The sequence below is a fragment of the Triticum urartu genome, chromosome 1 (genome assembly GCF_003073215.2).
Source record: "Triticum urartu cultivar G1812 chromosome 1, Tu2.1, whole genome shotgun sequence".
NCBI lineage: Eukaryota > Viridiplantae > Streptophyta > Magnoliopsida > Poales > Poaceae > Triticum > Triticum urartu.
Window position 1 is genome coordinate 350,089,563 of NC_053022.1, and position 22,784 is coordinate 350,112,346.

The 22,784-nt window shown below is 43.0% G+C and overlaps 2 protein-coding genes across 5 annotated transcripts; one reads left to right on the forward strand and one right to left on the reverse strand.

Moving 5' to 3' along the window:
- The first annotated feature begins 2,943 nt into the window (after window positions 1-2,943).
- LOC125511337 (probable plastid-lipid-associated protein 3, chloroplastic) lies at window positions 2,944-5,740 on the forward strand. The gene is made up of 3 exons (XM_048676686.1): window positions 2,944-3,558; window positions 4,407-4,602; window positions 5,188-5,740. Exons 1-3 carry the CDS (start codon window positions 2,987-2,989, stop codon window positions 5,500-5,502), a joined length of 1,083 nt encoding a protein of 360 aa, XP_048532643.1. The 5' UTR covers window positions 2,944-2,986; the 3' UTR covers window positions 5,503-5,740.
- Window positions 5,741-6,058: 318 nt separating this feature from the next.
- On the reverse strand, window positions 6,059-16,605 carry LOC125511311. Of its 4 annotated transcripts, none has more exons than XM_048676659.1 (18): window positions 16,239-16,605; window positions 15,939-16,113; window positions 15,380-15,688; window positions 15,094-15,176; window positions 14,135-14,534; window positions 13,943-14,050; window positions 13,555-13,685; window positions 13,347-13,479; window positions 12,899-13,268; window positions 12,264-12,763; window positions 11,984-12,163; window positions 11,745-11,903; window positions 11,349-11,423; window positions 10,345-10,489; window positions 10,056-10,249; window positions 9,285-9,497; window positions 7,264-8,064; window positions 6,059-6,579 (listed from the first exon to the last, which is right to left on the reverse strand). In XM_048676659.1, the coding sequence occupies exons 1-17, from the start codon at window positions 16,430-16,432 to the stop codon at window positions 7,426-7,428; spliced, it is 4,008 nt and encodes a 1,335-aa protein (XP_048532616.1). In that variant the 5' UTR covers window positions 16,433-16,605; the 3' UTR covers window positions 6,059-6,579; window positions 7,264-7,425. The 4 variants fall into 4 exon arrangements, with proteins under 4 accessions (XP_048532616.1, XP_048532608.1, XP_048532625.1 ...); XM_048676651.1 differs by having other exon boundaries at window positions 14,135-14,581; window positions 15,094-15,183; XM_048676668.1 differs by having other exon boundaries at window positions 14,135-14,581; window positions 15,094-15,183; window positions 15,380-15,706; window positions 15,939-16,075; window positions 16,239-16,380.
- Between the last annotated feature and the right edge of the window lie 6,179 nt (window positions 16,606-22,784).

A 22,784-nucleotide genomic window follows, 5' to 3' on the forward strand; every position in this document is an offset into this window, starting at 1 on the left:
GAAGAGGGCAACCTCCGAAGACCCGGAGGGGGAGGCACCCAAGAGAGGGAAGCTGGCCTCTCAGACAGTTCAGACTCAGAGTCCAAACTAGTCCCCAAGAAACCTCTCAGGGTGAAACCCTGGCCGAATCATAAGTATTCAGAAACTTACTATTTATCTTCGGTCCACTTGCTTCCATTGTGTAAGTTATTTTGTTATTTGCCTTTCAGCCCTCCCCGCGAGCTCCCGCATACTCCATTATCGGGGGGTTATTTTGGGATCGAGCTTATTTGCCTTTCAGCCCTCCCCGCGCACGTTAGTCCCTTGGGAACCCTAGGAGCATGATGCGGCACTCGGCTGCATGTGACGGCGACCATGGCCACGGCGGCGAGCTCGTCAGCGGCAACGCGCTCAGGCGACGGCGGGCGAGCTAGCTAGGAGGCGCGCGAGAGCAAATGGAGAGGGGGGAGGAGGAAAAGCTCACGGCGAGGCTGTAGGGGGGGCGGCAGCGTGCTCGGGGAGGTCTCGGTGCAGTGAATCGAGGCGGCAGAGGTCGGCGATCGAGAGATGGGGAATACGGCGTTGACGGCGATCCCGAGCCTTCGAGCGCGAACTGTGGCGCATATATGACGCAGAGGACGACGACAATCCACTTGGGCACGGGCGGACGGCGAGGAGGGCACGGTGGCAGCGTGGGCAAGATCGTTCATGGTAGCGCGGCTCGTGTGTGGTCTGTGGGGAGGAGAACGAGAGAGGGGGAAAACGGAGGGGCGTCTAGGGTTAGGGTTCGGTCGGGGGCATCGTCGGGGACTTGAGGTCACCGCGGAGCCACCGGATGGTTGCCCGTGGCCTATCCGAATTGTGGACGACGGACGGGCGTCCACCGCGCCCCAGTGAACAGGAGGTGGGTGGTGACCCGGTTAGCAGGCTGGGTCGGCCACTTTGTTGGCAAGCCTAAGTGCACAGAGCACTTTGCCCCTTTTCTTTTTCTCCTTTTCCATTTCCTTTTCTGTTTTTTTTTATTTTAAAAGTAAGACTAAATGAGTTTTGTTAGATATGAGACTTGTCACATAAATTAAGTACATTATTTTTAGGAGTCACAAAAAATTTGAGGCTAAAAGAAATTGTCTAGCCATTTTTAGAAATTGGAAAGGCCAATTTTAATTGTTGCTGGACCACTAAATAAATTTTCAGGGGCACTTGGGAATCCAAAAGAGGTAGTTTTTATGTTGGAAAACTTTCATTGTTTGACCCGATTTTAAAATTTGAATTTGAACGGGGTTTGAATCAAGGTCCATTTGCATTTCTGTCCCTAACTCGAACCACCTAATCAGATATACCCCTAATTCGAAAACCTGCTCAAATTTGCTCCTCCGCGGTTAGGTGTCCTTATAGAAATGCCCTTCTGTGTCGTTACCGTCCGGTCAAACAGCTTTGACCGTCCTGAAAAAAATAGCAAAAAAATCTAAAAAATCTAAAATTTTGTGAGATCGAAGATACTCATGTGCCCAAGGTGTGTGCAAATTTTCGTGCTATTTGGACATTCTAGGAGCTCATGGCGAGGAAAAACAGTTAATCTGCACGCTTGTGAACAATAAATTTGAAATAAAATAGCAAGAAAATTTAAAAAAATATGAAATTTTTTGGCATCAAAGTGGCTTGGGTGCACAAGGTTCTTGCAAGTTTTTGTGATCAAATGACATGCGAGGAGCTCTAGCAAGAAAAAACAAAATAGTCATTTTTTCTTAAGTTTTTTCCTGAGCCAAATTTTGTTTTTTTCTCCACAAACCCCTCCAATGTCCAAACACAACAAAATTTTGCACGCAACTTGCAGACCCGAGCCTCTTTGATGCTAAAAAATTTCATATTTTTTGAATTTTCTTGCTATTTTTTTGAATTTACTGTTCACATACTTACATATTTATTGTTTTTCCTCTGACACGAGCTCCTAGAATGTACAAACAACACGAAACTTTGCACGCACCTTGCGAACCTGAGTATCTTTGATCCCACAAATTTTCAGATTTTTTTGAATTTTTTTGCTATTTTTTTAGGACGGTCAAAGCCCTTTAACCGGCTTTGACCTGCTTTGACCGGACGGTAACGGCATAGAAGGGTATTTCTGTAAGTGCATCTAACAGCGGAGGGGCAAATTTGAGCAGGCTTTGAAATTAGGGGTAAATATAAGAGTGGGCGCAAATTAGGGGCATAGATGTAAATGTCCCTTGAATCAACATAAGTTTATCAACAGTAATCGTGGTGATGTGGCATCATCAGTAGAGGGTTACTGTAGCTTAATTATCCGAGCGTCACAATATGCGCTGACTGTAGCGATCACGTACCTTCGGCCCACCCGTCATCGACCTTCTAGCCGATTTGCCCGGGGACGAGCCATCCGGGCAGATCGTACGGCACACCTCGCCACCGAGAGCCTCCCGCCGCAAGCCACCCGGCAACAGACAGATGGGAAGCTCTCTTCGCCCAACTACAGCGATTGCGCATCCTCGGGCCACTCATGATGGACGCGCGCCGACTGTAGCGATTCGTACGCCAAGGGTCCACCAGTCATTGAGCCGTCCTGATTGATCGGACGGCTCGCCTCGTCCCCGAGAGTCTCCTGCCGCAAGCCAACCGACAATGGACAGTTAGGAGGCTATCTTCACCCTCGACGAGCATAGGAAGGCGGATACTCCACCATCCTTTGCCCCGCCCCGAGAGCCTCCTCCCCAAGCGAACGGGCAACGCACGACTAGGAGACTCTCTTCGCCCTCGATGAGCCTAGAAAGGTGATACTACGACATCTTTTATATAGGAGTATTATATGACTCGTGCGTATTTCATGGAGAAAAAACCAAATAGAAAAACAGCTCGATTTTTAAGGGTTTTCCTGCGATGATTTCGTAAAAGAAAGAAAACCGCTGTTTGGGCTCTCCCCTCCCCGCCCGCCCACACAAGTGACTAGAGGCCAACAGAAGAGGAGTGGAATCATTCATTCATTCATTCATCCATGGCTCCCCTCTTCGCCTCCTGCCACGCATCCCACGCGTCCCTCCTACTCCTCTCCCCCAACCCCGCCGCCGCCGCGCGTCTGCGCGTCGGTGGCCTCCGAGTCAGGCGGCCCCGCCGCCTCCGCCTCCCCGTACGCACCGCCGCGGGAGGCAGCCCACTCGACGCCGAGATCCCCGACCCTACAGTCGACGACGACGAGTGGGGCCGCGAGCCGCCCGCTTCCGCGCCGGGTTGCTCGCGCCCCGGCGTCACCGACGAGTGGGGCGAGCCGGGGGTGGCCGAGCCTGAGCAGCCCTCCGGCGCCGACACCCCTACCAACGACGACGAGTGGGGCGGGGAGCCCACGCCGACGCCGCCCAAGGCGAAGGAGGCTCCGGTTACGAAGGAGGACGAGGGGCGGGAGGAGCTGAAGCGGTGCTTGGTGGACACGGTGTACGGCTCCGGCCTGGGCCTCAAGGCGTCCTCGGAGGTCAGGGGGGAGGTCGTGGAGCTCGTGGCCCAGCTCGAGGCTGCCAATCCCACGTCCGCGCCCGTCCAGGCGCCAGAGCTCGACGGAAACTGGATACTCCTGTGAGCCTTCCCACTTCTTGCTCTCAATCTGTACTTGCTAGTACTCACTACTTCGATCGTCAGTTCGATACGTCAGTGGAATGCTTTATTTGAATTTTAGCCACTGAATGATTGCGTGCTGTTGCCGTTGTTCTTCTGACCAAAGGGTGTTCTAAGTTGAGGGCTCCTTTGGTTAATAGGATAGGAATGTCATAGGAATAGGAAAATAATAGGAAGTGAGATGACATGTATCCCAATTCATATAGGGAAAGAGATGTCATTTGAAGCATAGGATAGAAATTGTTCCATTGAGTCAGGATAATGTCACTTTTCTTTGAAATCTGAAGGATTGGTTCCTATCCTACATAGGAATGAATCCATTCCTACAAACCAAAGAGCTCCAAAGGAATTTTTCCTTTAAAACCCCTATCCTATACATTCCTACAAAAATCCTATAAGCCAAAGGAGGCCAAACTGTGTAAGCAATCAACTTCTTAGGCCTCTTTTGGTTCATAGGATAGGATTATCGTAGGAATAGGAATTTTATAGGAAATGAGATGGCATGTATCTCAAATCCTACGAGTAGGAATAGAAAACGAGACGTCATTTGGTTGACACCAAAGGAATTTTTCCATTGAGTCTAGGCTGATTTTTATTTTCCTACGAAATGTGGAGGATAGGAACCAATCCTATGTAGGAATAGGAATCTATTCCTATGAACCAAAGGGCTCTAAAGGAAAAAATCCTATCCTCTAGAATTCCTATGAAATTCCTCCAAACCAAAGGAGGCCTAAGAATTCTCATTAGCACTGAGGGGGTCCAGTCAGTTACTTGTACCTACTTAATTGTGCATGGTCGTCAACTTTCAGGTATACAGCATATTCTGAGCTTCTACCGATTCTGCTTGCCGGGGCAACACCATTCACCAGAGTTGATAAGATATCCCAAGAAATCGACTCGAGAAGCATGACAATAATTAATGCTTCAACTATTTCGACTCCATTTGCTTCCTTTTCATTCAGCGCAACTGCTTCTTTTGAAGTCCAAACTCCATCAAGGATAGAGGTACAGACCTGGTTCTCGTCAATGTTATGCTAGTCTCAGTTTATACTGCATTGGTTATTTCAGCTTTCCAGACATGTCATGTGGAAGAGTTAATTTGCTTCTTCAATTACAAATAGAACATTTTGTATCATTTCGCTAGTTACATTTGCTTCTCATCAATGTTATTTTAGAACACTTTGTATTATGAAATCCAGATAGCCCCTTCGTCAAACCATTTCGCTAGTTACATCTACTTGCTATTTTTAAGAAATATGGGATGCAAATTAGTAAATAAGGGAGAGACCCCTTTGTGTTGCGCTAGACTGAGATATATAGTCTAGCATGGCTGCAAGCCTTCAACTCAAGCATTCAACAGACACATTTGATACCAGTATTGCCACCTACCTGTCGTTCTCCTAGTTACTGTGCATATAGGATGATAAGCAAATCTCTCGTACCAAATATTTGAGGTGCACATCATGGTTATTAAAAGATTTCTTGGATGTTTCATCAGTTACAAGAATACAAGTTGCCCTTTACCATGTGTGTAAGCCGTCCTTGATAACATACATATGCCAAACTGACACATTACTTGTTCTCATGAAGGTCCAATTCAAAGAGGGGAGCTTCCAGCCTCCTGAGATATCATCATCGGTAAATCTACCTGAACAGATCGCCATATTCGGACAGAAGTTCAGCCTAGGGCCTGTTAAGGAGCTGCTGGAGCCTTTGCAGCGAGCATTTGCTAGCATTGCAGGGTCCATCTCTGGGCAGCCACCCCTCAAGGTACCGATTCCTGGCGACAACAAGGCCAAGTCGTGGCTTTTGACAACCTACCTGGACAAAGACTTGAGGATTTCAAAAGGCGATGGAGGCGGCGTGTTTATTCTTGCCAAAGAGGGGAGCCCTTTACTAGATTAACTGTACATGTGTAATAGGTGTCAATATTCATATCTGCAAGGTTGAAAACCAGAGCTACAAGCCTACAACGGAGCATTCTTCCCCCTCTTTGATACACAATTTTCTGGTGGTTTTCTAGAGTCTGGCAGAATCAACTAAATATTGTCAGTATGGCGTCTCCATACACTTTTTGCTCCTTGGTAACTAGTGTACATTTTTTGTGTTATTAAAAAGGAATGTACACATTACTTTATCGTAAGAGTATTTTCAGCTCCGTAGCTCAGGAGACTAAACCAAAATTACCTGAGCACCATGACATGGATTGCATGCCAGATAACTCTGAATTCAATTATTGCTTCTGAGTCCGGGTTCAAACAGGATCCCTCTGATCCTCTATAGTTCAATCAAACTAAATTTTCAGAAGACATGATTTTTGAAAATTTAGTTCATTTGATTTAACTAAGGAATATGGGAGGGTACCTGAGGTTCACAAATTTGCATTGCTAGATACATTTCACACAACTCTGGGCTGTGCTTGGAACCAGAATTTCATTACAAAAATGCAAGGGAATCAAACTCAAGCGATCAACTGCTCTTTCCATACGAGAGCTTGCTTATGGTACATCTACATTAACAATTGAGACCTGTCACGCTTCAAATACAGAACTGAGAAAATGGCAGTACATCTACATTAACTGACACCTGTCATGCTTCAAATACAGAACTGAGAATATGGCAGCAACACAACGCTTCTCAGCAAATAAGATGTGTATCAGGCAGATATAACCATCTCCTAGAGAACATTCTAAAAAAAACAGAAGCCTGTAATCTCCACCTTTTCTCTCTAGTAGACTAGATGATTACAGAGCAGAGGCATTTCCCTGTGAAAAAAACTGTGGACGAAAATGGCGTCGCCTTGTACTGTTGTTATGGTACAACAATTCTAAGTCCTCAAGTGGTTGCCTCCTTTTATCGGTTGACTTGAAGATACAAAAACGGCAGCCCACATCGCATACATAACTCAGATCACATTTTTCGTCTGCTTACACAACAAGAAAGTTTCCTTGTAGTTGAGTTCACTCTTCATCATCATGGTTTCTGCATTAAAAACAAGGTTACCCATCACGTACAGATGCACTGGCTCAAACGCATATACTGTGAGGGAAGTGGCCATCCATAATTCATTTCTGTTGTTCATGTCTAGACCACCGGAAAACATAACATCAACACTGTAGATTCAATTATATAGAAAGCATACCATCTCCAACATGATAAGCGTGCCTGTGACTAACCTTAACAGGTACCATTCAGATATGGGGAAAATAACATGGAATTATGTTATATAAATATATCCTCTTTCTCCCAACAACTTTTAGGTGTGTTATTCCTCTAACATTGATGTGTTCATGTTTAGCAAGAAACCACAAGTGCCAGCAGTCCAGCAGCAGAAGTATAAGATGTTTGGAAGTAGCGATGGAACTATTTCACTAAGCACCAATCTGTGACTCCAAATTCAAGTGAAAACACATCGGAAAATATAATCTAGCTCTTAAACAGTTTCCATAATACTTCATTTTAGTTGAAGGAGTTCCCCCCTGATTTATTAAGTAACAGTTTCCATGGTGCTAAGACACATAATGAGTGTTAACCTTTGATATTTTCTGTTCTCTTGTTCAACCAGGTGCTTTCCAAATTTAATCATTTAAGAAACCTTTATTTGCATGCAATTACAGAGAAAAAGGTGAACCTCTGTTAGTGGCGAAGAGAACTTTCATGACTAACCTCAGCATGAGAGAGACACAATGTCCTCTCCAATGCGTAGATAACGCACCATGGATTCAACACACCTAGGATACATGGTAGACCTTTCAAATATATAAATGCACTAACAGTAAATTCACAAGACAAGAATCCAACTGACAAAGCTTTGTGGTTTGCCTGCTATCATTTGAAAACTGTGTCCTGCATCCTTTTGAACACCTCATGCACAGATGAAGGATCTATATCATATCTAACACCCTCACCACCATACTGCACAAAGAGGTACTCTCTAGAGGACATTGGAGGGGGCAAAAGATCACATAACTCCACCAGATCTTGAATAGGTGGTAAGGGCATATCCCTTTGGTTCAGTGAATGATACACATCTGCCAGAAGAAGCCACACGAGGTCAGCATCCATACAGGCAAGTCCAGTCAATGCCCTTATAGCAGCTTCTCGCAGACCTATCAAACCACTATAAGCAATCCCTACCACAAGGCCACAGATCTTCTTCAACACACTTTCCAATGCAATAGCACTCCTTTTGTGGGAAGATATTTCAGTGATCATGTCCAAGACTGCAATCTGAATCTTTTGGCTGGATATCTCAGCCATAGGTTCCTCTGAGGTAAGTGAGGTATTCCTATATGGTAAAATAATTGCTTTTTCATCCATTGATGACAGTGTTTTCCGTCGGAATGGAGACAAGGCCAGCAACCTCCAAATAATGTATCCATCCTTATGAAACCGGCGTACAAAAAAATTACCACCAGATATTTGAATGGTTCTGCCTAAAACTTCTGTGCATCTTCTGACAATAGGCTGCAAAAACCTTATTCCAGTGAGAGTAGATATCATATATAACTCACATATTTTACAGTAAGACTGGAAACAGAGAAACGGGTAACTGAAATGTATCCAGTCTAGCAGCTCATAGACTCAATATTATCGTGCCAAAAGTAAATTTGAAATCTAAGTAGGTGATCAGAGATTCCATATCCAAGCCAACAAATTCTGTACTACTCCCTCCGTTCCCAAATGTAAGTCTTTCTAGAGATTCCAACAAGTGACTACATACAGAGTAAAATGAGTGGATCTACACTCTAAAATATGTCCACATACATCCGTATGTTGTATTCCATTTGAAATGTCTAAAAAGACTTATATTTAGGAACGGAGGGAGTAGGTACTAAACGTACAAACCAATATTGCAGATTATTTCATGCAGTGAATTGGAATTTTATGTTTTGGTCAGTTGGAGAGCATATGTTCCATGACTACCAAATTGTAGATGAACTCTAGCATTCAATGAAGGCAAAAAAAAGAGGTAATGTTGCTCTAAGTTAAATGGGTGCAAGTACAACATCATTCATTGAACTGGGGTGATGTTCGGGCCATATTGTTCACGTATGTAAATAATATGAACTATTCATCTGCATTAAGAATCAACACATATCCTCTGGAGCACAGATAAAAAATCTGGTGGCACATGTTCTTCAGAATATAGTCGTGGTCAGTTTTACTTCAAAAGCAAAGTTGATCTCATAGAGGAGTGGGATTATAGATGGACCAACCAAAATACAGCAGGTCATCAAACAGGATACAAAAAGAGTAGGTGTCACTTCAGAAGAGAGGTTACTGGATGATGACAAGTAACATGTGCAATATTGGAATGAAATTTGGGTTTGATCATATTCACACTTAATATTTGGATTCCAAAGTAGCTGTAGGAAGCCCTTTGGATCCAAGAACGCAAATGGTACAAGAAGATGCTGAACTTAGATGTGACACGGGCAACCACAACGCGCTATATCTGATTCTAGTCAGTAGAATATGTGGCTCATTGATTGGATGATGTATAGAAGTACACCATGATTTCATGATGGTGAGAAATGAAATATTACCACTGAAGTGTGATATAATTTAGGAAGCTAAAAGGTAAACATTTCATGTAAGCATTTATTCTAGAAAACCAAAGAAGCAAGTACCAAGAGAACAGTAATTTACACGATGCAAAAATATCAGATGTGAAGAAACTGCACCATTGAGATCTTGTTCTTAAGACAGATAACCAGGTATGGCCATAGTTTGTTCATAGCTGGGAGTAGTCTATTCTCATCAACATCTTCAGCAGTGTCCATATCATCAAGAAGTTCATCCAAGGACAATTGCTGAACTGCCTCCTTGATAACAGCTTTGATTTCAATTTCACACTTATACGCGTCCTCAACCTTGGCAATAGATGCAACAGCATTCTGCAGATGGCAAAGAACAATTTTACTGTGACAAGAAATGCCAGAGAACTTAATTGTCAGGATGAAGTAACCGGTGTTTGTCAATGAATGGCTGAAATTTTTACTTTATTCAACATTAAGTCACAACAGAATGATATCTAAGAGCTATGCTGCCAAGTAAAGCAAGGTATCAGGTTTGCTAAAGCTGTTAAATGGGGTGATGTAATAGCTTAGTTAGTACTATTAACACCGAAAGGAAATGAAAACAGCCATATGCGACATACAAGTACACAACCACATTATAGGAAACCTCCTCCCCGGTTTTATACTGTAGAATTTGCATTCCTCGAGATACAGAATAGACAATAGCTAGCTCAAGTTATTGTACCAGACAGAAGACCAGTATGAAGGATGCCAAAAGATGGCCAAAAGCTATTGCCAAAACAAAATGGTCAGCAAAGCAGGTAAAATAAAGAAACCTATAAATGACCCCGCAAGTGAAATATCCTATGAAATGGGATTAGAACTTGCGCTTTATCACAATGCACTGTTGCATAATTAGCAGACAGAAAGAAATACCTCCACGATGTCTAGGGCCACAAGACATGCTGCTTCCTTGGTTGAGGAGAGAAGTGGGGTGGCAGCTGATAAGCAAGACCCAGCCAGAGATGCAACTATTCTCCTGTATTTTCTCATATCATTTAGATTGCAAAGTAAATCCTCCCAATATTCCAAGCTCAGAAAATCAGACTGGGGATCAACATCCATTGTACCTGATGCAATCACAAAACAGGTTATGAGAAAGCAACTATGTGAATAAGACTTCATGAATAAATGAACTCTAAATCTGGGTCCTGTCGAGCATTACCAGGCATTACGCTGGTTTCTCTTCTCTTCTCTATCAAACTTTCAACTGCTTGATGCTCTGATCTGACCTTCACAGAAAATGATTGCACCTCATCTGGTAAGCTAATAGATTCATGAGTACATGCCTTGGCGATCTCAAAGACTGCCTAGAGAAACCCAAAAAATAAAGAAAGGAAGAACTTGCTCAGTGAAACATGTATTAGTGCACAAGCAAAACATGACCAGAGAAAGAGATGAATAACAGGTAGGTGGTCCAGAATTCTGAATGCACCAATGAGCACAACATTAATACAAGAGAATCAGAGACAAATCAACAATTGGGCTTTAATTGTACAGAGTTCTGTACAAAATGTGTAGACTTCACCAGTTCAAACACATGTGCATATATTTTATCAGAAGAAAAAACATAGAGATGTCGTTTTCCAACTAACTTCACCACTTGGATGCTAATACAGACAAAATAGCACTACTAGTCGCTTTGTACCACACTTTATTTGACCATTGAACCACGATCGCCTCATAACAAATTAGATGGTAGGCCAATCAGAACAGACAATGTATCTATCTATGTACTATTGTCACTGCACTCTTAGCTTGCATACTCAATAATCAACATGGCACAAACCATAGGTAGACTATCAAACCCTCATCCAAGATATAAGACAGGCGCGAAAGCTATGTGCCTATGTCTGTGCATTGACCCGCTGGGTCAAAACAGTGCACAAAACCAGGCCAGTGCCAAAAGACACCATCATCTGCACAGATCAACTGCATGCACTGCGTGCACTGTTTGAACGGGTTTGGAAAACCGTTGATGAATAGCCTTAACAGATATACAATAAAACCTTGCCAATAGCACGTGATAGTTAAAATGGTAAAACCAGTAACTGAAATTTGAAATCCCAGCCAGCACCATGCACACACGCTATAAGTGAATGCCCATTTAGTAGAACAATCAAGCGGCCATCACATGATATCAAATTTTGTAATTGTATATCATAATACCTTCAGAAATGGAACAGTTAGATGGGGATGATCATGCCTACCAAGAACCTCCAGCTCTGAAGAAACTGCCCGCATCTGTAAATATTACATGTATTGCAATAAAAATTAACATATGAAACTGGCTTCAAAACTTCAAAAATAATCATGTTTCGTTTTGGACAAAGGGCATCATTTGTCCTTTACTTCCTCATGCATCATCATATCCTCTTGGTATAATAAAAAAAGGGAAGTGATCTCAGAAGGGTAAGTGCTCGAACTTCGAAAGCCATAAAGTGCAATTGGTTTGACTAATTGGCAACTGATGCTTTACAAGGCAGCTTGTTATATGAGGGTACAAAAGCACTTCACCATGTAAAAAGATGAAATGGGGAAGATTAATAACCATCCCTATCATACCGGTTCTTCCAAAAATGGTAAAATGTCACGAGAAGCACCAATGTAACACAGCATGGAAGCGAGAATATCAGGGACGTGGGGGTTGAGGTCTAGATGGCGCAATTGTCTGCAAAGAGAGTCGACAATGTAATCTGCATTCGCCACAACGAATTGGCCAACCTGCACAGGAAGAAAAACATAAACGCTAATTCCAATTATGACAGTAAAAGAATTTTACATGAACTACAGTCATCAATTACCGTAGAGTAACCACCAGCGGCAGCAAGTGTTCTTAAGACAGCATCTGACGCAATTCTAATTTGTGCACTTGAGCTGATAAGTTTCCGGAGTAGAAGATAAAGTGAAGAGTGCATAAACCCACTCTGTGCAAAATCTTGACCAAGAATAATACCAAAGACCCCAATCCCGTCAAGCATTACCTGATGGAGAAGAACAAAAGTTGAAATACAGTTAAAACTGGAACAAGAAAAAAAAAATACTTTAAAAAACTATTGAAGAATTGCAGCAATGCATACTTACTTGTTGTAGTGCAGTTGTATCACGGAAGAAATGCATTGGAACATTAAGTTCTGCTAGGCATAGCTCAGAGTTCTGTTCTGTTGGAAGATCCCACACTTCCGGAGACATATACTCATGTAGTATACTACCAATACAGTGAATAATATCGTCTTTAGTGTCCATTCGCTCACTTATCTTCCAAACTTCTCTTACTCCGCTATTTAGACCACTTGAAGTTAAGTGGTCATTTTGACCAGGTACCCTTACCACTTGTGCTGAACTCTTGTTGAATAATTGCAAACACACAGAGAGAGACTGATCTGACAGACCATATATGAGCTCATTGAGCATGCAAACAGCAGAGCTTGCCTGGCGCAGTTTTTGTCCAGAATCACTCTTCATGTACCACCTCTGCACACCATATCTGTGAGTGTCTTCAGCGCGCAGCTCAGTGCTTAACCTCCGGAACTGATTGAGTAGAATATCAACAAAAACAGATAAAGATGCACTGGTTCCTTGCCCTATCATCATCACAAGCAACAGAACATAACAGGTCAAAATTTCAGTGTAATAAATTGCATCGCTGTAAAAGGCAACAAACAGGACAGCTCCAAAATCATAAGTATGGCAAGCATTCAAAGTAGTTGACAAATTACCTGAAACTGTTGAAAGACCAACCAGCCTTATGATTCCTGCCAGAGCGGAGTATAGCCTCTGGCTACTTGCATGAACAAACCATGAAGGTACATGGGGGAGCTCATATTCAACTGTACCATTTATTGCATTTGGCAAACCATTGTCCCCAATAACAGATATTTTTGGGCCTGCAGATGAAGACGTTGCATACTGAGAGTGAGAACTGTGACTTGCATCATTAACATAGGCTCCATTCTTTAACTCAGCAACTGAATACAGATATCCAACAGATAGTGGCTTTGATACAATCAGCTTGTCCATGGAACCAGAAAACTGTGAGCTATGACTAATGCATAAACCCAAACAATCGAAGAAGCGAGCAGCAACAACCTGCCAGTGCAATAAAAATCAAGTCAAAAGTCAACTGAAGAGTTGTTGATCTAAAGAAAGGAATTGTAAGTTACTTACAGGAGAGCGATGAAGGTGATTTATCAGAAACTGAGGGCCGGCATAGAAAGTTAGAGCCAACAGTTTCCTGGCATGAGAAAGGGCAGTGATCTCCTCGCTTCCAAGTACCACTTGCGGTAACTTTTCAAGCAGCCTGTCTTACATGCAAAAAAGTTGAGAACTTTCTCACAATGTAAACTGTGTTGTTTCAAGAAAAAATAACACAAACCTGGTAAATATATCAGAAACCTCATTTCCTGATAGAAAATGTTGACCCTTCAAGAAAAGACAATCAAGAGAATCTTGTGCAGCCTCAGACACAGTTGCCGCATCATCACATGCTAGAACACATAAGCACTCCTGCAATTAACGATGTGGAGTTAGAAGTTAATAGAGCTTCCAGCCAAGTATGTGGAGATGCTGGCTGAGCCAAAGATTTTCCTCTTTCCTTTTTGCAGGATGGCTGGGCCAAAAGTATGAATGCATAGTGAATGAATTTCAAAGCATAAAAGACATGCTGCATATTGATGGCAAAGTTGTAGACCATGTGAGCAACTGCATAACTAACATTTTCTTCTGCTTTCCACAAGTCGAAAAATAAGAATTTACAAACTTACCACAAGTAACATCTTGCTTCTCATTAATGTGAGGCTGCAACTAGACAACAGCCCCCTTACACCAATAACCACCGACCTCCTTACTTTCTCAGATGAGTGAACAGAAAGCTGCAAGAAGGATAGAGTATTAAAATGACTTAGAAGGATGCTAATTTATAAAATAACGCGCAGTGGGGAGGGAGGTAAATATACATGTGGAAATGTCTCCGTAAACAATTTGCCAACATTAGTTGCTGTTTCCTCGAGCCATTTTCTTGTGCGTTTTACATGCAGTGCTCTTCTATCAGCAGAGTTATTACTGACATCAGAGGTAGTGTCTTCTGTAGTTTCAGAATTGCCTGTCTGTTCAGAAAACGTTTTGGTTGGCAACTGGCGAAGCTTCAGCAATACATGGTCACTAGAACCACTGCCACCAGAACATTGGGCAGAACTACTGTCACTAGGAATATCAAGTGCACTGAAATTTTCCTTGTCACATAGGACTATCATCAAAGCGTCAGTCAATCCAAGAATGGCTTGCTCAATGCTCAAAGCACTCCCAGCAGCGCCGCTAATCATTGTCTTAGATGTGTAGAGAAGCTTTCCAAGACGACTGACGATACCAGGAAGGAAAAAGGCAAGTGCATCAGCAGAACCTACCTAAACAACAAAGACAACTTTTACTAAATTGTGAACATAATTAAGAAAAATCTCACCAGAAGCCACGCTCAAAATAATTAAAGACGATTCAACCATGCTTCTATGCAAAGAGGAATCATGCCTACAGGAAAGATACAGGTATGCCAAACGTAAAGATGACACCAACTTTTATTGTTGCAATCAGAGTACCGCTGGCCGCTCGGTATTTAAATCATCTAGGATATTTAAGTATCTCTTGTATATCCCATTCCTTTTTGCTTCAAATGAGTAAAAATCATTACCTGGAGTAATATGTCAATGCGACAGCTAACCATGTAACATTTCCTCATTTCTTGTAATTTTATCTTTTTATGAAATAATGTTTTTGTCGCGGGTCTTTTTTGGAGGTGAGGGGAGGGGGGTTAAATACTAGCAAGGCAGAGTTTTAGTTAATAAACGATTAAGAATTTTTGACTGAAGATAGTAGAAGCATCTCATCTAGCAAGCCACTGCTGTCACACAGAACATCTCACCTTGGCAATAAGAACACGCAATGCGAGCAATGATTCCTTTCTAACACCTGCGCTGCCACGGTGACCTCTTGATGCCTCAAATTCTGATGACTTCCATATGAAATGAACCAAATTAGTTCCATCTTACTAACACATGGTTATTACATAACATGTGTGCACAAATAATAGAATAGTTTTTGTGGGAAAATAAAGAATAACTGGGTGGCAAAGGCACTATATAAACAAAAAGAAAAGTAACAGCAAAAAGAAGTGTGTCCATACATATGTTCAGGAATAAACACTATACCTGTAGAAGAAGTGAAAGCCAATGTCCGACAGCAGGTGAAGCATTTTCTGATCGGAGGAATGCAAGCAAGCACTCCTCTGGTTTTGCAGAATGCTTTGGGTGAACCACACTACCAATTTCCGAACTTAGAATGATTGGGCTCGTAGGTAATACAGTTGCTTGATTACACGAACAGGACTTATCCGAGCATGATTGCAGCTGCAGAATCATGGCTCTGAAGCATCTTATGATGCCTAGGCGGAATTCTTCAGAAGCCTCCGAAGGTGAAAGTATTGCCCCAGATGTCAACTTTTTCAGCAATGCGACCATCTAGCATGCCAAACAAAACTATATAACATGTGTGAAAAACTTGGTAGATTCACCAACAGAAAATAACCCACATGATCTACTCAATGTGTGCTTAAAAGTGTGGAGATGCTTTGTACCATATGGCTATAGTTAGTAGTTCAGAAATAAATTTCTAAAATCAAGTTCTAGTAAGCAGCTACTTAACACGTTCTAGTTAGGTTGCTAGAGACTATACTACACTGCAGAATCATGGGTTAGCGGAATTAATCACCTGATTGAGCGAGGTGAGGCGGCACTTGGTGAGGAGCAACTCAAGGCAAGCAAGCCCGCCTTCGGCGATGGCATCGGTGATGACAAGCTCCCCGACACCCTGCCCTGCTGCCTTGCCTTCCTTCCTGCACTGCACCGCTGCATCTAGGAGCATGAGCAATGGAAACGCCGTATAGCTAGATAGAAGGACAGGGCACCGAGATTAGATCACAAATCAAAGACACACGCATACAATATAAGGAGAGCATATTTTCCTCAAGCAGCGGGGCGTACGGGGGAAGAGGAGCGGGCGTATACGTACTCGAAGCAGGGCTGCAAGGCGGGGGCAGGGACGGAGCGGAGGAAGGCGCCCATGGCGCGGAGGGAGGAGGCGGCGGCGGAATTGGAGGCGGGGGAGCGGCTGCGGAGGACGTCCAGGAGGGCGATGGTGTGGGGCTTGAGCTGGGCGAAAACGGCGGCTAGGGTTTCGTCGGAGGCCGCCGCCGCGGCCTCCATCCCGGCGGGCGGCGACGTTGTGGAAGCGCTCCTTGATGGGGTGCACCGGCGGGCGTGTGCGCTTCCGGTCGCTGCTCGGAAAGAGACGGAGAGGGGGGAGGGAGAGGGTTCTAGGTTGTTGCGAGCCGTCGTCGTGGGGTTTTTCTGGAAGCGGAGCTCGAGAAGACGAGCACCCAGGACGAACAGCTAAATTTTGCCAAATTTCACATGTTTTGGCCACTAATTGTGAGATTAACCCATTTGAATATCATAACACTTTATGTTTTCATATATTTTCTACTACCAAGGGAGGATGGGGCACAGCAGAATCATAGGCATACATAACCTAGACTGCATCGCTGAAGATATTGCGATTTTCTTCAATGTGCGAGAGTGATTCGTTTGAAATTGTTCATATTATCCTACACCCTGCAGAATACCGAGTCTCGCATGTGAAGTATGGTGAGTTTTTTCTGACAGGATGATTGTTTATAACTATACTATTATATGGTATATGAGTTTTAAGCTTTTGAACTTCAAGGTAACAAAAAAGTGATCTGTTGTTAGGGTTCATCAAATGGTTTAATATTGTGGATTTGCACTACTAATTTCTAGAATCATCGCTACGTGTCAATGTTGGAAAAGTTCACTTGTGTATGTGTATCCATTTATGCGTGTAGCTAGTCACGACACACGCACTGACGGACAGTTTGTGAACATTTGTGGCATGTGCACTGATCTCATCAACTAGAGTTGGAAACTCTTAGTGAAACTTTTTTAAGCTGGCTGTAGAGCAAGATACTCATTCTAAATATGTGAAGCCTTACATACAAAATAGAATAGCTGCAGCAGTAGACTCAATAAAGCCAGACATGCAAAGTATTGTGTTTGAAGAAAGCAAGATTTGCATCCATCAATTGAACCTTGCACGAGTTGTGCACGTACCCGCCTACTAGTAAATCACTGCGTGAAAAGAGAACGTAACCGCACATGAGAACATTATATTGACCTCATTATGCTTTTGTATGGAGGACTAGGGTAGTTTGCCTAGAACATCATATTGACTTCATGTTAGTGTCAAGGTAATGGTGTTGTTCTTCAGGCACTATGTGGTGGTGGTGTTGCAAACAGCTAATCACTTCGACGGCGAATGACCAAGCCTCAGGGGTTGGGGTAATGTTCCCCTTGGGTGTTTTCGCAGCAGAGACGAGGTTGTGGCCCCCTTTTCTCTATCTAGGTGTCCCCCTAGCACGATATATTGCAGTATGGTGGTTCGTGCTCCCTCTTCTTTGCAACGACACTCTCTCTATCGTCGGTGCGAAGCTGGCGGGAGGTTTTATTTAGGCAATGATATAGTTATGTGGAAATTTGTCTTAAAAGTGACAATGTCATAATTTGTTTGAAATATGAGTAGGCCGAAAAAGCATCTCGTAGGGTGGGAAAACGAAATGGGTCATTCACATTTCAGCCATTAACTCAAATCCGCTACTCAGATATACCCCTATTTTTCAATTGTGCTCAAATATGCCCCTCATTCTTTAGGTGTCCTTGCAGGAATGCCCTTCTGTGTCATTTCCGTCTAGTCAAAGACCATTGACTGTGATCTTTGTCCAAAATGCCCCTGGTAACGGCAACCAGCAATCGGGTAAAATTGAAACTCATTAGTTTGTGCCACTCACGCGTGGGCCCTTTCGTTAAAAAGAGAAAAGTAAAAAAAACTATCTCCCTACTCTTTTGTTATAGTTGGTGGGACCCACTCACTTGCACTCCTAGTGAGTGTACGGCTCCCTACAAAAGAAGAGAAGACTCACCTAAAAGGAGAAGCAAAAGAGAGGAATCACCACCAAGAGAGAGAAGGAGTAGAGATGATCGTTATGAATGAAGACCCTCTCGCAGAAACAAGGATTCGGAAAGGAAGGACAAGTCATCAAAGAGCTACACAAGACAAAGGCATCAAGCTCATGTTGGTGAATGGGTATCTGGCTCCGACTCCGACAACTACTTCGAGAGAAGTTATCAATCCGACTCCGAATATACTCAAGATGAAGGTGTTGCCGGTCTTGCACTTGTGCCATCCAACTCCTACGACATATTCGACTCACCAAATGAAGGGATTGGAAGATGCTTCATGGCTAAAGGCCCCAAGGTATCACACCCTGAGTATGTTGATTTCAATAGTGACGAAGATGATTTGCTAGGTGATGATGATTTACTTGTTGACAACTCTAGTGATGAAAACTACGATGACATTTCTATTAATCATGCTAACCAAGATGAAACGAATGACAATGATAAAAAGGAGATTGAGCGTCTAACTAAAGAACTAAACACTCTTAAGTTAGCTCATGAAACTACCTTAGAGGATCATCGAGAGCTCTTAAAGACTCATGAGAAGCTACGCTTTGAGAAGCTCAATCTAGAGCAAGAGCATGGGTTCTTAAAAGCAATCAATGATGATCTTTGTAAGAAAATTTCTTCTTACATTGCCAAGCGTTTACTCTTGTCTACTTACACGCCACAAGTAAAATCTAGCAACAAGAGCAAGAAAGATTCTTCTTCTAGTAGTAACAATAATCATGTTAAATCCAATATTGTTGCTTCTAGTAGTTCTCTTGATTCCACTAATGATTCTATTAGCCAAGTTACACTTGAGTAAGAAAATAGCTTATTGAAGGGAATTATAGAGAAAGGTGTTTACAAGAGCCTTGCTGTAAGTAAGCAATTTGAGGAAATTGTACACAAGCAAGGAAGGCACCGGAAGAATCAAGGTGTTGGTTTTGAATGCAAGTTCAATGCCATTCGAGTTGAGTGGGAAGAAGATCAATACCCCAAGACGAAGTTTGTTACTCAACAAGAGAAGTATGATCCCACTTCTTTCAAGGGAACACAAGCTCAAGATGATCTTCCACCACAAGACCACAAGCTAAAAGGCGAGTACAAGCTTCAAGAAGAGATCGATTCATTTGAAGAAGCTCCAAAGGCCTTGGTCAAGTGGGTTCCCAAGACTACATCAAGTTCTACTTCATCAAGTACGACTACAACTCCAAGGATGCCCATCAAGATAATGTGGATCCCAAAGAAGAAGAACTAGAGAGTTCTTGAGGGTGACTCCGCCAACATACTTCACTCATATTCATTTTGGCAAGGACAAGTGCAATCAACTTTGACATCTTGCACTAGTTCAAGGAGTCACAAACCCTCTTGTTGCTAAGACAAGGAACAAGGCAACCTAATGCTTTCATGGACAACATCATATGTGTATTTCACTATATGTCTATGGATATCCTTGTATGTTCCTTGTGGGACTAACCCATGTAGGTATTGAAAGTGCAATTCACTCCAATGGATTTCTCCAAATGATCTACATCAACATTGAGTATCTACATCTTCAACACCTACATGAAGTCATCATCGACAAAACCCAAGTTTAGTTCATCCCTCTTAGGGGGGATATCACATCTAGGGGGAGCTTTGCTCGAAGAATTGAGCTAAAGCAACTCTAAAGGTGTGAACACAACAATGCTTTATGTAAAAGTGGTAACCCCACTTGTGCTTAAACGATGACCTACAATCAAATGTTCTCATTTGACTCCTCAGTCAATATACTCATATATAGATGACCTGGTAATCGCCAATTGCTTGATAGATGATGGAGTGTTTGTGCATGCTTTTCCACATATTTCATTTGCTATCTTATTGTGTGATCATGTTGGTTGCATATTTTTTCCCATTCAAGGACATCCATTTATTGCTTTGAATTGTTTGGCTTTTCTTTTTGCCAAATGGATGGACAAGAATGCCTAAGTACTCCCTCTAGCTATCTATGCTTTTCTCGTCTCAAACTCTATTCATGCTACATCACAAAGTTTGATCAAGTCGATTTCGGACCCTTCGGGTGAGGAGCACTCGGAGCCACCGATCCGTCAAGGGCTTAAACTTCCAAAACCTCTTAATGGTTCTCGGTCTGACCGATTTATTCCTTTCGATCCCACCGAAATCATTGATTTGATCTAGGTTTTCACCTCGGTGCAACCGATTATAACAGTTCGGTCTCACCGAGTTGCAGTAACCGCTTGCAATTCTGCATCTCGGTGCCACCGAGTCTTTCCACTCGGTCACACTGACAGTGACTAGGTATATATATGTCGAGGGTTGAATTTTGGAAATCCCTTCAAACTCCCAACCGCGCCTACCCAGCTCTGCGCTCCTCCTGGTCTCCAGATCGTCTCCGTCGTCGCCAATGCCCCCTGCCGCTGGTCTTCGCCTCCATCAACGGGAATCTACTCCGCCATTGTCGCCGTAGCAAGTTCGTCATCGAGTTAGGGTACAGACTCGATCTCTTTGTGTATTCTTTAACTCCGATTCCTGCACAAAGATTAATGTCATGTTTCTAGCCACGATTGAGATCAATCTATCCACCTAAAACTTCCTCTAGAATAGATTTGATGCTAAAACTTAGAGGTTTCCGCCGAACTCATCTCGGACCAACTGATCTGAAGATACCGGTCTCACCGATTGCACATGTACTACTCGGTCTGACTGAAGTGTACAAATCGGTGTGACCAAGTTCACATTCTCTGTGAAACCCTAGCATCTCGGAGTCACCGAACTGCATTTGGGTCTGACCGGAACTGTATGTTTAGACTCTAAAGCTGCTACGGTGTCACCGAGTTTGTCATATCGGTACCTCCAAAATGCTTTCTGTAGAAATCTAAAATTAAGTTTTTGTCTCAACTTTTTGAAAAATCAGTTGTGCTCTCTGATGCTCATCCACTCTACCTATACCTATCTATTCACAGGGACAGTTTCAACCATGTCATACAACAGTGATAGTCAAAAAAGGTCAGAGGAGTAGGTGAATCTCAGTGAGGGCACTAGTCCCTCAAGCAGCTATGATGATGGAAGCAGAAACACACCAAGCAATTTGCCTAAGGCTGCTACTAGGCAAAGGAAGAAGAGAACCTCAAATTCTGAAGACGAGGACTATGTTGCAGATGAGGAAGTGACCTCAAAGAAGAAAGTGCTCAAGAAAGAGCAAGCTACTGCTGCTACCATCAAGCCTGGTATGCACAAGAAGGCACCTTCCCATAGGAAGCACATGTCTAAAGCCAGAGCCTCCACTCTAGAAACCATGCAACCTGGAGAGGAAGAGGCTACTGGAGGAAAGAAAAGAAAGGAAAGGGTCAAGAAGACTATGGCTGCTTCATCTAAGCCCAAGACAACTCCCAAGCCATCTGCTCAAGCTCCAAAACCAACTGCACCCAAGAGATCCACCAGAAACATCTCAGTTGCAGAGAAGAACAAAGCCCCAGTGCCTGAAATACAAGAGGATGGAGAGCCCCAAGTGCTCAAAAAGTTGAAGCCAAAGATTCCAGATCATGATGACAATCATCCAGTGGCTGAGAATATGAAGTTGAGAAAGGATCCAGGTCTCAGACTTTGGAGACAGTTTGATCCATATGCTACAAGAAGAAGGACTGATGTGGACTATAGATTTCACACCAAGAAGCATCAAGATTTCTATGAGACGGTTCTATTGTACAAGAAGCCCATAATAAGTGACATGAGATGGGTTGATTGGGAATTCATTGATGACAATGAGGATTACTTTTCAGGAGTTCATGAGAGTTTCAGAATGAACAGAGTTGACACTTTTGTTGGTCAAAAGCTGACAAAGTGGAACGATGAAATGGTCATGTAATTCTATTCAACCGCCCATTTCTACCCAGATGACAAGATAGTCTGGATGGCTGAAGGCACAAGATATCAATCATCAATTATGGAGTGGGCCAAGTTGATCAATGCCCCTGAAGAAGGTAAAGATGACACAGATGTGTATGCCAAGCCAAGAAAGGGACACAACTCCATGGCTCACATGTACAAGGAAATTCCTGATGATGCCTTAGAGACTCACAAGTTCGGATCAATCTATTATCTGCTGTCAGGACTGACCACTATAAACACTATATTGAGGCACACTCTGCTGCCCAAGTCAGGAGATCATAGGATGATCCATGGTCATTATATCAACCTACTTCACATGTTTGATGTGCCATATAAGTTCAAGGTGATGCCCTTGATTGTTGAAACTATCAAGAGAACTGCTGATGACCAAAAGAGATCATGTGGATATGCCCCCCACATTCAGATGCTCATCAACTCCAAGATGGGGACAAGGACATATCTACTAGACAAAGAGCATCTTCCCCTGAGGCTAGACTTTGAGGGCAACATGGTTGTCATGGATGCATCACATCCTACTTCTGTAGATGCTCATGAGAAGCGAGAGAAAGCAAAGGCAGCAAAGACTTCCACAATGCCAGATGCTTCAATTGTCAATCTCAAGACCAAGCAAGATCAGCTCACTATCTGC